Raw genomic sequence first — 17,192 nt, forward strand, 5'->3', positions numbered from 1 at the left:
TTTTTCAAAAATAGCTGTTGAAAACACATACTGTATACCATCTTTTTAAAAAACATAAACCTATATATTTTCCTGTGCAACATGCATTTCACAGAAGAAAGGTTTCTTTTTCGAAATAAAAGACAAGTCCAACATGAGAGACATTGAGTAATTTTTTTTTTTTTTTGACCAGCTGTCCACGACCCACCCAGTATAGGTTAGCGACCCACTTTTGGGTCCCGACCGACCAGTTGAGAATGCCTGTCATAAACACATGGAACGAAAACTTGATGCTAAAATAACAGTTACATATTGACATAAAAGATGTTGTGTGTTAAATGAAATAGCCATTTTAATCTTAGACAACCATGTATCTGTTCCTGTATTTGAACCAACAACAACAACAACAACAACAACAACAACAACAACAACAACAACAACAACAACAACATTATTATTATAATACATTTATCATGATTATTACAAGGCCCTGAAATTGCTGTGAGGTGAATCATGTACATGGTTCTATAGAAGACAAAAGAAGAGCACAAACCGGTTCTTCCTCTGAGCCCGAACACGAAACAGTTAAACACTGACGCACCGATGAGGAAACGAAACCGGAGATTCGGTTTGTTGTTGCTCCATAGACGTATGTGGTTTTCTATATATTCCTAGACTTTTTCCTGTCTGTCTGACATGTGAGAGACGCGTCTCCTCAACTCATTTGAATGAAAACAGAAGCTGTGAGGCAGCAGAAAGTCAGATCAGCGCTTTAAACACACGGTGAGATTAAGATTTGATGTTATATAACGTAACATGCAGGTTAAACTGTGCTGTACATCTGTGTGTAAAACAGAGATTTTGTGCATTAAAAAAAGTAATGGTTGTAATAACAACACTCACAACGACGTATTAGATAGCCAAACTACAAACATCGAGATGTAATTAAAGGTAAGGTTGCCATTGCCATGTTATGGGGTGCCTATAAAAATTAACAGCAACTTTTTTGCAACTAGGGTGCACCGATTTTTTTTTAAAGCCTGACTAGCAAATGCCGATTTTGGCTTATCCCGATTATTATTATTATTATTATTATTATTATTATTATTATTATTATTATTATTATTATTATTATTATTATTATTATTTTTAATAACTGAGGGGTTTTCCATAAAACGGGTTATGTTCAAACTCTGAGTATGTTCAGGCTGAAATAAGGGAAACTCTGAGTATCCCATTCCTAAACGTGAGGTATGTTCTTCTCTGAGTATGTTACCATGGCAACATTGTCCGTGAACTAAACCTGGTTGCTGGCAGGTTTTATCAAAGAAACACTGGGTTTCTACCTGGCTCCGCCCACATGAACACTGTTTCTGAACACTTTAATAAACCTTAACACTCTTCTCTAAAACACATTAGTAACATCACACACCACAGACGTGTTCACATCATTACTAAGGTTGTGTTGCTTTAGGTTTTTTTTTTTTTTTTTTTGTGCAAACGGTAGTTTTTCTTTATAGCATTGTGGACACAGATCATTAAGTGAAACACACTGAGAGGTTGATCTGCATTAAAACATCTACTGACGTCTGTAGTAAAGTTCACTGAATACAAACCTGTGGATAATATGAAGGAGGAGATGATAATTTAAATAAATCCACTTTTAAGACTCGATTGTTGTTTTATATTGTTATACAGTTAAATCTGTAGATCACGGCTCTTTGAAGATATGATGGCACAGTGAGTTGTGACGCTGCTCTTGGAAGCGATGGGTCACAGGTTAGCGTCCTGCTTCAGTGTTTTTTTAGGACGTCGAGATGACTGATGACAATATTACATTAAAAATCAATATAAATGATGTGATATCAAGCGGCATTTACTGTCTTTATATCCAGTGTAACAGGAGGGCTCTCTATGCAGCCATCTTATGCTGCTGACACGTCTCCTCAGAGACAATTTATTCATATTATTCACCGCTCGTCATGTCACTGAAGCAATAAAGTGATGAAGCGACCAAAAATTGTGACTAATTACGGGTGATTTAAGCCACTATAATCACTGAAGACTGAACGCACCTTTAGAACAGGCTCATATTCCTCAAACACCGGCTTATTTCACCCATTAGGGTGAATAAATCACTATTTTCCGGGTGGTTGCCATGGCAGCTCGACTCATCTTCAATCCATTGATGATGGCTTTTTATCGCGCGCATTCACGTAAGTAACCCAAGGTTTACATAATCAGGGTTGATTGACCCACTTCATACCAGCTGTAATGGAATCCGATACCCAGAGTTTCCCATCGCGGGGTGTGTTGACCCAGAGTTTATGGATAGACTCAGAGTTTAACTCTCCTTTATGGAACACCCCTCTGACATCATACACCTTGATTGTACCAATCTTATTATATTGTAAAACATTCAACAATACCTGTGAAACAATATAAACGTGTTGTTTTAACTGCACACGAGGTAGGTATTTCAAATATAAATTCAAAATTTAACATTGCTAATCAAAATACTAAATTATATAACTTCCTTTAGTCTTTTATTTTTTCACATTTTAAAAACTAAATAAAGGTGTTCAACAGGTTACACTGCAGACCTGTTTGGAGCTCTTTGCCAAAAATAAAGTGCACAGCAGTATTTTGGTTTGACAAATAAACAAAATCACAGGGTGGATGATAAAATAATAATCTGCAGGACAAACTAACAAAACTTCTTAAACCACTAATAAAGTGTCCTGAGTTTTAAGTTTCCTTGCAGTGCAAAAATTAAAAATGTCCAAATGCAGCAGCTTTGTGGATATTTAAATGTAAAAATATTATTCTAAAAATAACTTGCAACAGCTGACAGGACAAAAGCTAAAAGTTAAACATTCTACAGAAATAATAAAGTGCAGCATATGTAACATTGTCATAAGTCAAAGTTTAATGACAGAATGAACGTGACACCATAGGTGGAGTTTGAGATTCTTGCCGGGGGGGCAGCAAAAAAAAAAAAAAAAATATATATATATATATATATATATATATATAGAATGTCTCAAATTTCGCTTCACAAATAAGGAATGAAAACAAATGTACCAATCTAACTGTTTTTATATTATTATTTTTCCTTTCTGTAACATAAGTTTTGAAAGCTGTATTATGGACCTGCCAAAATAAATCCAAAATGCATCTTGAAATGTTCAGCACCTACTGTAACATAAATAATGAGAGAGTAAAGTTGCTCAAATTAAGCAGTGTTATTATTTATTATGATATATCATACATCACTCGATACATTTGCTTTAATATGGGAGATACACTTTAACATGGAGGGATAGACTTGCTGTCAGTTGTAAATCACTAAGTTAAACAACAGGTAGGAGAGAATAAAAGGATTCATATGAATTAAAAGCATTTAAAAGATCAACAATGTAGATTATGGCATTTAACGGCTCTAACAACGTAACTCCACCTTCGCTGGTTGTCTATGTGCTCCCGTGACTGGTGGAAACCGATTTTGTTGTGGGGAGGCGGGCGAGTAGATTATCACCATCAATCCACTCAATCCACCATTTTATATTCAGACATGTGCTAGTGAGCGCAGGGTTTGCTTGTTCTCTGTTCCAGCCTGCAAACTCTGTGTATGCATGACACAGGTTAGTTGTTCTCAGACTTATTACAGTCACTTATACATTAGTGGAAGGTTTTTCTTCAAATCCAAAGCGTTGAACTCCATAACTTTCCTCCTAGTAGCTTTGCTCTTTTCACAAATAGGCAGTCTCAGCAGACCCCTGGCTCTGTTAGCTGTAACTTTAGCATTAGCTTGATCTCTAGCTTCAAATGCTGCATACTCAGCGGTGTGGTGTTTTCTTAAAGAAAGTGTCTAGAGACACGTTATGTGCCTGTGATTTTACCGTATCAGGATAGTCGAGTGGTTTAAGGCGCTACATTCAAGGATTCTTCCTTCCGCTAACGTGGGTTTGAATCCCACTTTCGACATATATATTTTTTCATTTTAACATATTTACCACGGCAAATTCCACCTTTAAAAATACATATCCGACGAAAATAAACATTTTAGGGTATTTCCTGGGTTAGGGTTAGGGTTAGGGATAAGGTTAGGGATAGGGTTAGGGTTAGGGTTAGGGATTGGGATAACGCTAAAATAAAAGGGTAAGCGGGGTAGCTAAAAATAAATGTGATCTAAAATAAAACTGACTGAACTTTAAGTCACATGGTGCACCTATCACGTGACCTAAACTGGCCAAAGAGGGCACTGCGTATGATAGACTGGCAGTCTATTGATATGTTTCTGTATCGATAGTCATGGCCTTTCTTAAATGGTGAATGAGGTAGCGTTTTGTTTGCAGCTCCACCAAGGCCTATTTCCGCGTTACAGGAATTACAAATTGTGATCCTTTTCTCTCTTTTTTTGTGTAAAACCCCCGAACTGCCGACATGCTAAGCTAATCGTGGTGTTAGCACACACGCACACATGAGCTGGTGGGCGGGTCTGTCAGTCAACTCAAAGTAGAACGGGACAGTGGCTGACTTTATGACCCACTTTAAGACCTTTGTGGTGGTAGAAAAGATCGGCGGAAAAGATTGGTTTCATATGTAAGGATCGGCCGATCCCCCAAAATCATGGAAATCGCAGCGATTGATCGGCCGGCCTTATTTGCAACATTTAGGAAACCACGTTTCAAAAAAGTATTTGAATTTTTCTGTTACTTTTGACCAGATTTACAGCAATACTTGTAACATTTGTGATATTTTTTTCTCTTGTGAAAATATAATGTCCATGTTAAATCTAAATTCTAAATGTTAAATATAAATGTTAAATCTAAATGTCACAGGTGAAACAAAATATTTAGCTATTATGCAAATTCGCAAGCTTTTATGTTTTATGATTTGCTATAATTTGCATATTTAGCTTCACCCGTGACATTTAGATTTAACATTTAACATTTATATTTAACGTTTATATTTAAAATTTAGATTTAACATTTAGATTTAACATTTAGATTTAATATTTAGGTTTAACATTTTGATTAAACATTTACATTTACACTTTGATTTAGATTCAACATTTAGATTTAATATTTACATTTACCATTTAGATTTAACATTGCCATTATATTTTTTACGAGAAAATAAATATCACAAATTACACAAATATTGCGGTAAATCTGGTGAAAAGTAACAAAAAAAATTTCACACATGTTTTTTTGAATATAGTTTGTTGCTAAATGTTGCATAAAGTTGATTTTATTATGCACAACTTTACAATTGACGCCCCATACCATGTGCGTGACACCAAATAGACAATTAAAATATTAAACAATGATTGCAAACATAATCTGAGTCGGAGTCATATTGTATCCACCAATGTTGCCAACTCAAACTAGGCAATATAGATTCTGCAGGTGTTCACTCTCCAGTCTCTACTCCGCTGTTATACTTTTCTTACTTCCACATTTCATTTCCCCCATGAAGGAAATAGAGATGTGTTTGTTTATTCTTCCTTTTTTACAGTTTTATTTTTAATTTGGACCCATATATTAATTAGGGGTGTCCCGATCCGATATTAATATCAGATATTTGTCCGATTTCAGCCAGAAAACAAATATCAGATTTTAACGGACTGCATCTAAAATCTCCGATACATTTTACATTATATGTATTCAATTGTAGAGTACTGTATATATTAAGGTGAAGGTTAAAATGTATGTAACCAACAGGTTAATATGCGTCAACCTATTGTTGCTGACTATTGTTCTCTGTTTGAGTAACATCACATCATCAAGCCTTTTCTAACATTCCACACTACAAAATAAGTAAACACTTTATTGTTCAGATGTATTGAAATACTGCCGCTCCACGGACACATTGGCCGATATCCGGACAAGCACGTGCTGGCCGCAGTGTTTGTTTGCGTCATCACAACATCCTGTTTGAGCCGGATTGTTTCAGTGAGAAAAATGTAAATGTGAAACAGCAATCAAAGTTTCAATCAATATTGTGTAGCATTATGATCATTGACAAGTTAAGTCAAGTCAAGTCAGTAACGCTCAACATGGACTTAAGGGAGCAGGGAGGAGAGATTCAAGGTAGAAAATGGAAGGGTGGGAAAGAGTTGATTATTGTAAAGTGAGAGTGAGATGTGAAGTTGTAGGTGTGAGGCTTAGGTATAATGGAGGGAAGGAGTGAGTGGTAATACCTAAAACAGGTATTTGGGATCAACGTGTCTAAAGTTAAGCCCACTACAAGTTTTATCCCACAGTCCAAGGCATGCTAGTGCATCGTAGACCAATGTATGTGCAAGAACCGCCACTGCAAACCCAAGCGCTGCCTCGGACACGAAGATGCAGCCAGGCCAGCAGAAAGAGTGGGGGCCAGGGAGCCAAAGCAACCCCCTCACAGCCGAGCAGCCCTCCAGGCGCCCGTAAGACACCAAGCCGAGAGGCAGCCACTGCCCCCCACACACGCACCCAAGAAAGCACCAAAGAGCCGAGGACCCAGCGCACCCCGCCACCGACCCAAACCCCCAACCCCAAGGCCCCCCGCCAACATCCACCCCACCACCCCCACCCCCGCCCCCGAGACTCCAGCAGACGGCCAGAGCTGCGCCGAACGGGTGGCGCCCAGAGCCAGTAGGGACCGGACCCCAGGCCAGAAGGACCCAAAATAGAAGCAGCACTGGGAACAGCCCGCCCAGGGACAACAACCACACCCCCGGTTGCCCTGGGCAACGAGGGGACGCTGCATGCCGCACCGTCAGCCCCCAGGCGCACCGACCGAGCCCCCCAGATCACCCCAGGTCACCTTTTTTTTTTGACACTGCCAGCGTGATTTAGTTATTGCTAAAGTCAGGCCCCGGGCGAAGCCCCGCGGGGAGCGCCCCCCCCCCCCACCCCAGCCCACGAACCGGCCACAGTCCAGCAGGACCGCACAGCCCCAGACGGCGCAAGGACAGTAGCCCAGCCCCCGCCGCCCACCGAACAGCACAAGCCACGAGGCAATGCCCCCCACCGAATCATGGTTTCTATCGTAATTGGGAATTCATGACTGTAAATAACCACCTGTGTGTGTTTATGTCAAACTTCAGTACATTTAAATGTTGCTTTCTTGGACCCCTCCCCCTTGAAATATATCCTGTTTCTGGATTTCAGCCCTATATGAGCATCTCTATCATTTTAATTTTAGTCAAAATTAATGCATGGATAAGGGTCAAACTTTCTAAGAGAAATAACGCAGTGAAGTTATTTGATAATTTTAAATGTGTTAATGTGATCAAAATGATTGTACTCATGAATTTATTTGTTTTTTTCATAGATAATTGAAGTGATGTGTTGCCAGCCACTCCTGTTTGTCCTGTGCTATTTCATGGTAGCACCACACTACTGCATTGGCTCTCTGAAGAACAACTCCTGTGTAGTAGAATATGGCAGAGCTGACTGCAGTCACCTCAGCCTCAGGAATATTCCTTCAGATCTTCCATGGAACATCACAAGTCTGGATATGTCTCACAACCTAATGGTGGGAATTGAGCTGTCCTCTCTTAGCCTGTACCCTGGCATCATACACCTGAACGTCAGCCACAACAGCATCGCAAAGCTAAATGAGTACCTGTGTCAGAAGCTACCGCTGTTACAGACTATTGACATGAATAAAAACCAAGTGCATCTGCTGAAGAAAGAAGAGCTAAGCTACTGCAACAGCCTGATATCGCTAAATTTAGCTAGTAACAGGCTTAAACTGCAAGGGGAACCATTCTCTGCACTCCAGGTAAACAGTTGCCCCCTCCCATTTTTACTACAGATAGGGTCAATCAAACTTCTAGACACAAAAAAGAGAAAGTACACAATATATAGAGTGCAAATGGCAATAATCACCAGTCACAGTTCTTACATTTGTCTTACACTAGTGCCTATGAAGTTGCTTGGGATGATCACTAAAACTGATAGACATAGTGTAAGGATCTACAAATCTAAAGTATTTCTTAACAAAATAGGTGAATTTACTAACAAAGGTTGAAATTGCCACTAGGAAGACAGTTTAATCAGATCAGTTTGTCGACAAATCGTCATATGACTTTTTTCGCACATTGCGTTGTGGAATCTGGAGTCCCGTAGAAGACTGCAAAGACAAAGGGCAAAAGTTTCTTTAAACAGTAACTAAACCTCTGGTTTGTTGCCACAAGGGGGAAATAAAAAAAATGCCTTCATTATGGGCGGGGCTCCTAGGAGCATTGAAGACACGCCCAGTTTATACTGTAAAATCTCCAAAGAACAATCTATGCTCTGCTAACTACTTACTCAATACTCACTATACCTCTCTATTCACAGTTTTCTCAATCCAACCTACACGCCACAGAATGCAGTCACAGCTGCTAATTTTTATAGGAGGGGCGGGGCCAACAGTGATGTGAAAAGCCACCAAAGTGTCACAAACCTATAATTTTTAGCCAGTAGTAAAATGTGATTGTAATTGCCGGGTTTCAACCCATAGAAGGCACTCACTTTTACATTTTTACAACAAAATACACCAAATTGAAATACTTTGACTAAAATGTCAAGAGTTTGTCTAGGATCAATCAACAACACTACTACAAATTTGCATACTGAGCATGGGTATAACAAACTCATGCCATCACATGTTTCTTTGGAATAAGAAAGTTACACTGACAGATGAAGGTAACCTTCTGACAGGACTGTGCAAGTTCAACTGTGATAGTCTGAAAAGTGTCAACATTGGAGCTTGTTGTTCTATATACACAACTAACCAAAATAGTTGTTTTGTTTTCCATGCACAACTCCCAGGTAAAGCACTCAATCACACCATCAACAGTCTTTGTCATACTTTCAACCAGTTTATAGTTTAATGTTCTTATGCAACACCCATTCCTTTTTTATTTTTCCTGTTGTTATAGTTCATTTCATACCTGTTCATTTCAAAATCCATACCTTTCACTGAGTCAAGCCAAATTTCTGAGATGGCCTTTGGTTTGCCAATGGTTTGTTGAACTGACTCAAGATACTCTTTAATATTTACAAGTTTATTTCTATAGATAGTTTGCCTATAAACTCCAACTGTTATTTATATAATATAGGTTGTTTATACTTATACAACTCCTACCATTATAATTGATGACATTTCTGGTAACCAGTGCTCTGTCTTCCTCTGGTGTGCCATTTCATTTTATGTAAATCTTGCAGTTTGACAGGTATGGTAAATACTTCCCATATCAGACCTTGCTATGTTAACTACTGTGAACTTAAAAGAAAAAAATAATGAAACATGTTTTATATAATTAAAGGCACACCGTGGACTTTTTGACCTAAAGAGTTGACCCATATGAGTTATTTTAAATGTATCCTCAGGCCAATATACAGCGCTTGACAGTATCAAAGCTCCGAGCGGGGTTGGAGGGGACGGTTGACCCGGCGTGCGTGAGGTCGCCCGTCCGACCCGACCCCAGCTCCCGTGCCGACCCTCAGCGAAGGGCGCCGACAATGGCGGCAAGGCCAGGGAAGCTCTGCTCCTCCAGCCCATACTCCAGCCTATAGACTGTACCCGTGGCTTGAGCCCAGCCCCGCTTCGCACCCTAGCCCGACCGATCCAGCCCTGAGAGCCAAGCCTTATTCCGAAGTTACAGGACAACTACTGTCTGCATACACAATCAGTTGACAAGGGAAGCTGGCCCGAATGACTGTTTGTTGATTTTTGCGACAGTGCTGCAGCGCTTGTGGCCACTAGGGGCGCTTGTGTGAAAGTTACCGGTCTAGCGCCCCTTGTGGTCAACAGTTACACAGTGTGCTTTTAAGACAATACAGTTTGCTGGTTCCTACTTTTAGCATTTATCCAAATTGAAGGCAGCCATCATGGATTTTAGCTGATTAAATCTTTTGGTCTAGATGACATAGAAAGTCATGTAATACCTCTTTGCCTAGGTTAGGGAATCTATTTCTGAAATTATTTTTTTGATACAGGCTCAAATTCAGCGTAATAACCGAGGCCAAATTTGAACCAAGATTAGTAAACAAATTTGTGGATAACTGGGACATCCGTGGCATTTTATGTGATGTCACCCCTCCAAGGTTTAAATAAGATATCATGATAATAATAACTATTTTGAATTGAAGTTGCAAGAGGGGTACCAGCCAACAGGTTGCAAACTACTAGTAAACATTTTTTCTTTGCTCTTTAGATGTAAAAAGTGTTTTCATTTTTGTTTGACTTTATTTTTGCACCAAAAGTGATAACCACCAACATTTGAAGTTCATTAATTTCATGTGATTTTGTTTGAATGTAATTGTACATTTTTGTTGTATTTTTCTGGCTTTTACAGAAGCTGAAGTTTCTTGATGTTTCCAACAACAATCTAAAGACAGCCAAGCTTGGTTCGATATCTCAGCTGCCAAGCCTGGTGGGCCTAAATTTGGCATTCAATGACTTTACTACACTGAAGAGAGATGACTTTGCCTTTCTCAATGAATCGTCCTTTCTGAAAGTTCTCAACCTGTCAGCCCTTTCTCTAAAAACAGTAAGAAAGTCCCAAAGGAAGATAGAAATGAAATAATGTTGTATAATGTGGAATGGTTACATGAATATGGCTGTACATGTGTTTCTTGTTTCCTTGTTATATCTCACTGAACAAGTTGTATTGTTTTTGTTTTTTGCAGTTTGAATCTGGTTGCTTTCATCCAATTTCTGGCCTTCATACACTAATACTGGATAAATGCAACATGGGAACTTTGGTCATATCTAAAGTATGCTCAGAACTCTCAGAAACAGCCATTGAGAATCTGTCTCTTCAGAAGATGAAGCTGGTTACCCTTACAAACACAACTTTCAGAGGGTTGGGAAAAACAAACCTAACCGTTCTGGATCTATCGAGCAATGGCATGGGAAAAATTGAAGACGGATCATTTCGGTGGCTGCCTCGACTTCAGACTCTGATTTTGTGCAACAACAACCTCAAGCATGTGACTAAGGGTACGTTTCTGGGGCTGAAATCGTTGAAAAACCTTCAGCTAATGAAAGCCCTGGTAAAGAGTCATACCTCCTCAACACCAATCATTGATGATTTCTCTTTTCAACCTCTAAGCACCTTGGAGAGTTTGATGTTGCAGAAAACTGCAGTGCGAGAAATCACAGAGAACACCTTTACAGGCCTTACAAGTCTTACAGAACTTGACATGAGTTGGAGTAGTTATGCAGCCCTCAAAAACATCACCAAAAAGACCTTTGTGTCTTTGTCAAATTCTCCTCTCAGAACGTTGAATCTGATTGGAACAGCTATTACCCGTATAAATTCTGGAAGCTTCTCATTCTTTGGAAACTTAACCACTCTTCTGTTAGATCACAATTTCATCAAACAGAATCTCACTGGTCAAGAATTTGAAGGTCTTGGTCAGCTGCAAGAGCTTTACATGGCTAATAATGGACAGTCACTCAACCTCACCGCAGAGTCATTTGTCCATACACCTAATCTTACAGTGTTAACTTTGGGAAAAAGCCTTCGAGCTATGGCTTTGAACCTGGATCTCTCTGCTTTCCAAAATCTGTCTAAGCTTAACATCCTGGATCTGAGCAACAACAACATAGCAAACATCAAAGAAAACCTACTGCAAGGTCTCGTTAACCTGAAGGTACTGAGACTCCAGCACAATAACTTGGCTCGTCTGTGGAAGAGTGGCAACCTCGGTGGGCCGGTGTTGTTTCTAAAAGAAGCTCAGAAGCTCACAACCTTGCAGCTGGATTATAATGGATTGGATGAGATTCCTTTGATGACTTTGAAAGGTTTGACTCATCTCAAGGAGCTCAGCCTTAGTAACAATATTCTTAACAATTTCAAGGAAACTGTTTTTGATGATCTGACATCACTGCGTGTTTTACGTTTGGCAAAAAACTTCATCACCACTGTGAGACCTGAAGTGTTTCGAACTCCTTTTACGAACCTTAGCTTGCTCATGATGGAAAAGAATCCATATGACTGCACATGTGAGAGCATCCTGTGGTTTGTGACATGGCTAAACAGCACAAATGTGACCAGTATACCAGGAGTCAGGCATCAGTACATGTGTAACACTCCACTGGTGTACTCTAACCGCCCAGTAATTGACTTTGACCCCAGCTCTTGTAAAGATGCGACCCCATTTGAGGCTCTTTTTATATTAAGCAGCACAGCGGTTATCATTCTTACCTTGACTGCCCTTTTGGTTCGCTTCCATGGCTGGAGGTTCCAATTTTACTGGAATATAATGATCAACCGCACATTAGGTTTTAGTGATGCTAAAGATAAAGAGGGCAGAGAATTCGAGTTTGATGCTTACATCATACATGCTGCTGTAGAAAAACGCTGGGTGGACAGAACACTGGTTCCTTTGGAGCAGAAAGGGTACTGTTTTTGTTTGGAACATCGAGACTTCATCCCTGGCATGTCAATGATTGAATCTATTGTGAGCAACTTAAGAAAATCGAGAAAAATCATTTTCGTCATCACTGAAAGCCTTCTCAATGACCCTTGGTGTAGACAGTAAGTCAAATGTTTTACCTCAACACATAATTTTTAGTTTTGTTTTATAATAGATTGATTTCGTACAAGTAGTCAATTCTAAATAACTATTCACTTTAAGTTATTTATATTGACCAAATCTGCTCTTAGGGGTGAATACATATTGTACCGATTTCCCCAATGTTGTAAAAAATGACCATATTTCCTCATTTATTCTTATACTACATGGTATATTATTCACTCAATCACATGCACCTATCACAGTAGTGATACTGTACTACAAAACTGTGGCTTTGTTAAGTCATTCATAATTAATTACATACATCCCCAACAGTGAATGAGTCAAACAACCCGTGGTCCAATATTCTACCTCTAGTATTGTTTTATTTTCAAGGTCTGTTTCAAGTTTGATGTATGCTTAAATGTTTTGTGTGAGAATAATTTTTTTTAATACACTACTTTTGTTTTTTCTCACCCAGGTTTAAAGCCCATCACGCATTTCATCAGGTCATTGAGCATAGCAGAGACTCGGTAGTTCTGGTCTTTCTACAGGAGGTGCACGACTACAAACTGAGTCGTGCACTGTTTCTCCGCAGAGGCATGTTGCGTTCATGTTGCCTTCTGGACTGGCCTGTGTACAAGGAGAGGATACCAGCCTTTCAGCAGAAACTCCTCATTGCACTTGGCATGACTAATCAGTTAAAGGAATAACTGAATGGATTTGTACCTGTACGTTGCACTATTTTTCTAGTTCTGCCTTTCAATTTAGGTAAATCATGTGTTTAAATATCCAAATGCTGAGGCATGTTATAAGGTTTGCAATATAACTTGAAAAAAATATAGTCATCTTTGTAGAACCTAAAAGTCTCTATGGTGTGTTACTAGTCTATGATTTATGACATAAACCACATCACGGAGGGAGGAAGGAAATCCCTCTGCTTCCATGTTGGGGTCGTTTTTCTGTTCATAATGAGCCTAAAAACTATAAAAAAAAAAAAAATCATAGGTCAACAACATAAAAAAGCTGTTTTAAAGGAGACATACAGTATTATGCAATTTTTCACCCATCTCCATTTGTTATAGGAACCCGAAAACATAGTATTTGAGGTTTATTTTCCCAAACTCGCCTGTTTTCCAGAGATTCAGCCTCTGAAAAGTCACTTTCTGAGCGCTTATGAAATCAGGCCATTTTGGGGCCTACTTATGCATATTCATGAGTGGGTGTGTCTTTAGGCTCTCACTCACTTCATGTCTCTCTCTCTTTACAGGACGATCAGTGATTAGGGTTGGGCACAGAGAACCGGTTCCAAATAGGAGTCGGTTCTTAACGTCCGGTTCCGAAACCGTTACAAAGATGTTTCAACTTCGCACTAGTTTGTTTCCGCGGCTTGCTCTGTTTGTTTACGCGGGGTTTGTATAAGGTGCGTTCAGAATGCGACTGCAGTCTGTGTGTGTGCGTGTTCTGTATTTAGTTTTATCGGTAGCCATCACTCCTTTGCTAGCGATAAAAGTTTTCATTAGGTTGGGGGTGGAGTCCTTGGGTGGAGTTACTAGTGGAGGGGAGGGTATTTACTTTCTCGATTTCATTTGTGACGTCATAAATGTGTAAAATTTGAGATGGAGCAATTTTCTCTGTGTTGTAAGACTTACACAGACCACAAAAAAACAACGGGATGGATTTATTTTATATTTTGTGTGTCGTGTGGACACTCAAGTTACCTAATTTGCGTTAAAAAAAAGACTGCAATTGTGGATTTTTCACAATATGTCCCCTTTAAGATTAGATATTTTCCAATGAGGTATTGTATTTTCATCAGCTTTCTATCACAGTAAATATATCTTTGGCCAAATAAGAAGTTAACATATCATAAAAAAGTGGTTCAGACACGTTTTTATTATTTGAGAAACAAAGCCAATGTCAAGTCTGTTATCTCAGCCAGAGATTTGGGGAAACTCATCCATGCTTTTATTTCTTCACATCTCTACTATTGTAATAGCTTATATATACCTGTCTCAGCCAGATGGCCCCTAGACTCTGGAACGAGGAAATCGGGCTTTCAGAATCTGTTCCTCGTTTTACCTCGCTCTTCAAGACGCATTTTTAGAGGAATACTTTTATGATGTAATGTTTAAGTTGGTGGAATTTTGTGTTGATATAGACTGTGTGCTGATATTTTATGCAATAAAGCACTTTTTTATTTATATTGAAAAGTGCTATACAAATAAAGTTACTATTCATTATTGTTATTGTTAATATGATACATATATGTCTGTAAATATAAAGGTCTCTGACTGCACAAAGATCATAGGAGCATGGTAACTGAGTGACATGTATTGTGTTTGTGTTGCCATTTAAGGTTCTTCAGAATTTTACCTCTTACCTGCCCAGGATAAAAAAAAAAAAAATGCAAATTCATGTAGTGCAGGGAGTGTTTTTTTGGGAGTGATTTGTCTTAGAGCCGTTTACACAAAACCATAGTTGTTATTGTAGTCCATTTCTAAATTTCTTCTGGTTTCTAAACTTTTTAATAGTTAATCTGCTTTTATTTTGAAGAAGATATTTCATATACTGTTTTCAATGCTCAGATACTTTTTAGGCTTTAGATACTTTAGTTTTGGGTTTTTTCAAAGTCAACTTTACAAAAGTTCAAGAGCTCAAACTCAATGTAATGCAACAACATATCAAATATTTACTTCAACACCATCTGATAGACAGTTTGGTTTGACAAGCCTAGATGTGATGTGTATCTCAGATTTGTTTACATGATATTGTTATTGGTACAAAGCACTTTCTTCTTTTCAAAACATGAAATGAAAAACGTGAGGAGAAGTGGCTTAACCGACCTGCAGTCAACGGATCATAGGTTTCATATCAGCAATTTCCCAGTTCCTTAAGTAAAATTTAAAGTTGACATTGAGCGTCTGTGTGTTTTTCTCACAGTTTCCTCTTACAATTTGAAAACTTGAATTTTATAATGAACAGAGGCTGCTCATTGTTTGAAACTCGGGATGTAACGATTCACTCAACTCCTGATACGATTCGATTCACGATACTGGGTTCGCGATACGATTCTCTCACGATTTATTTTACAAAATGGGACTGTAGACAATTTTTTTTTTTTGGGAAAAAAACTAGAAAATACTGTATTATTTTCCTTTTATATTTCATTGTCAAAAGAATCCCTTGATAAACTATTCAAAACAATGCAATTTAACTAAAAATAAATCTTGAATGAAATAAATAAAGGAATAATACAAATGAAAATGAAGCCTATTAATTTAAATTCTGGTTCTATAATAAACAATGCAAAACTGCATAATAGTTCTTTTTCTTTTTAAAAGTGCAACTGAAAATGTATTTTGTGCCTTAACAATTGGACTTTAAAAAAAAAAAAAAAAACGTGATTGCAATGATTTACGTCATATTTGTTTGGATCAGCAGAGGGCGCTGGTAACACAGTGGTCGGTTGGCATGCAGAAATTCTTGCAGTGAAGAAGAGAAGCTATGCTAGCAGACAGAGCTAATAGAAAAACGTGACTTTTACAGATATTCAAGTAATAATACAGATATTCTTTCGGTGCTTAAGGGGTAATGAATCATTTATTAACATATTTAAGAGTAGAAGGCGGCCAGAAAGAAAGTATTAGCAGACTCCGCCCGCCGCCTACACTTGTGCCCTCTGCTGGTTAAAAAAAGTACTGCGATTCAATTTTCAGAAAATCAATATCAACCGTGATACCTATGAATCGATTTTTAACTGCCTCACGATTAATCGTTACATCCCTATTTGAAACACTATAGTCCTCCAGAATCTAAGGAATTTGAGGCCTTTGCTCTGGAGAATGTGAGTCCGTAAAAGGACGGGTGGGTTCCAGTATCATATTAGTAGATATTATAAAGCATTTTTGACCATATCAATTCTGCTGAATCTTTGAGTAGCACACTGACATCTAGTGGTTAGAAAAATATAACACAATGTGTGTACTTGGCCTTAGTTTAAATCATTGTGATCTCCTATCTGTTTTGACTTAACATATGATGTTAAATATATCAGAAGATGAGTGGGGCTTGATATGTAAATCTCAATGGAAATGTACAACTTCAACAAGATGGAGAAAGGTGTTTTATTCCCCCATGTCCAGGGTTCTGCAACCTGTGGCTCTGGAGCTTCATGTGGCTCCTTATAGCTTTAAAAATTAAATTGAAATAAAGAGTTGTTATTTTCTAACAGAGGCTATTAATGATTATTGTCAAATAAATTCAAGATATAACAATTTGTTAACCTTAAAATAAATCACATTGTGCAATGACTCAGCCACCTTCCTACCTCACCTCCTGCAACATCTACAGACCATTATTTCTTGATGTTAATTCATTTCATTTTATTTTACATGATCAATATAAATCAAATCAAATTAAATCAAAGATTATTCTATATCATTTTAATTGTATAGAATTTAATAACTGTATTGTCTTCATTGAGAAAGTATTTTTTCGGCTCCAGGAAGACTTTCATACAGGTGAGATGAGGCAAAAATGGTTCCTTGTAGAGTAAAGGTTGCAGACCCCTGACCATGTCAGAAGGCTCACTATGATGGAAACACCCCTGTTTGCTGGAGACAGTGTGGATATCAAAGAGCAAACTACACACATATTTTTTGGGACTGTCCCATAATCAGGCAATACAGGACGGACATTCATGGC

The 17,192-nt window shown here is 38.4% G+C and overlaps 1 protein-coding gene across 1 annotated transcript; it reads left to right on the plus strand.

Annotated features, from left to right (window-relative positions):
- Window positions 1–567: 567 nt before the first annotated feature.
- Window positions 568–13,580, plus strand: tlr3 (toll-like receptor 3). Its single transcript, XM_028454364.1, has 5 exons — window positions 568–762; window positions 7,303–7,755; window positions 10,319–10,513; window positions 10,653–12,508; window positions 12,967–13,580. Exons 2-5 carry the CDS (start codon window positions 7,315–7,317, stop codon window positions 13,196–13,198), a joined length of 2,724 nt encoding a protein of 907 aa, XP_028310165.1. The 5' UTR covers window positions 568–762; window positions 7,303–7,314; the 3' UTR covers window positions 13,199–13,580.
- The last annotated feature ends 3,612 nt before the right edge of the window (window positions 13,581–17,192 follow it).

The sequence above is a fragment of the Gouania willdenowi genome, chromosome 1 (genome assembly GCF_900634775.1).
Source record: "Gouania willdenowi chromosome 1, fGouWil2.1, whole genome shotgun sequence".
In the NCBI taxonomy this organism is placed as follows: Eukaryota; Metazoa; Chordata; class Actinopteri; order Blenniiformes; family Gobiesocidae; genus Gouania; species Gouania willdenowi.

Bases quoted from the DNA above. Each gene is read 5' to 3' on its own strand.
- tlr3 (XM_028454364.1), top strand. From the start codon at position 7,315: ATGTGTTGCCAGCCACTCCTGTTTGTCCTGTGCTATTTCATGGTAGCA. The intron at 7,756-10,318 runs GTAAACAGTTGC...TGGCTTTTACAG, and splicing joins AACCATTCTCTGCACTCCAG to AAGCTGAAGTTTCTTGATGT. The intron at 12,509-12,966 runs GTAAGTCAAATG...TTTCTCACCCAG, and splicing joins AATGACCCTTGGTGTAGACA to GTTTAAAGCCCATCACGCAT.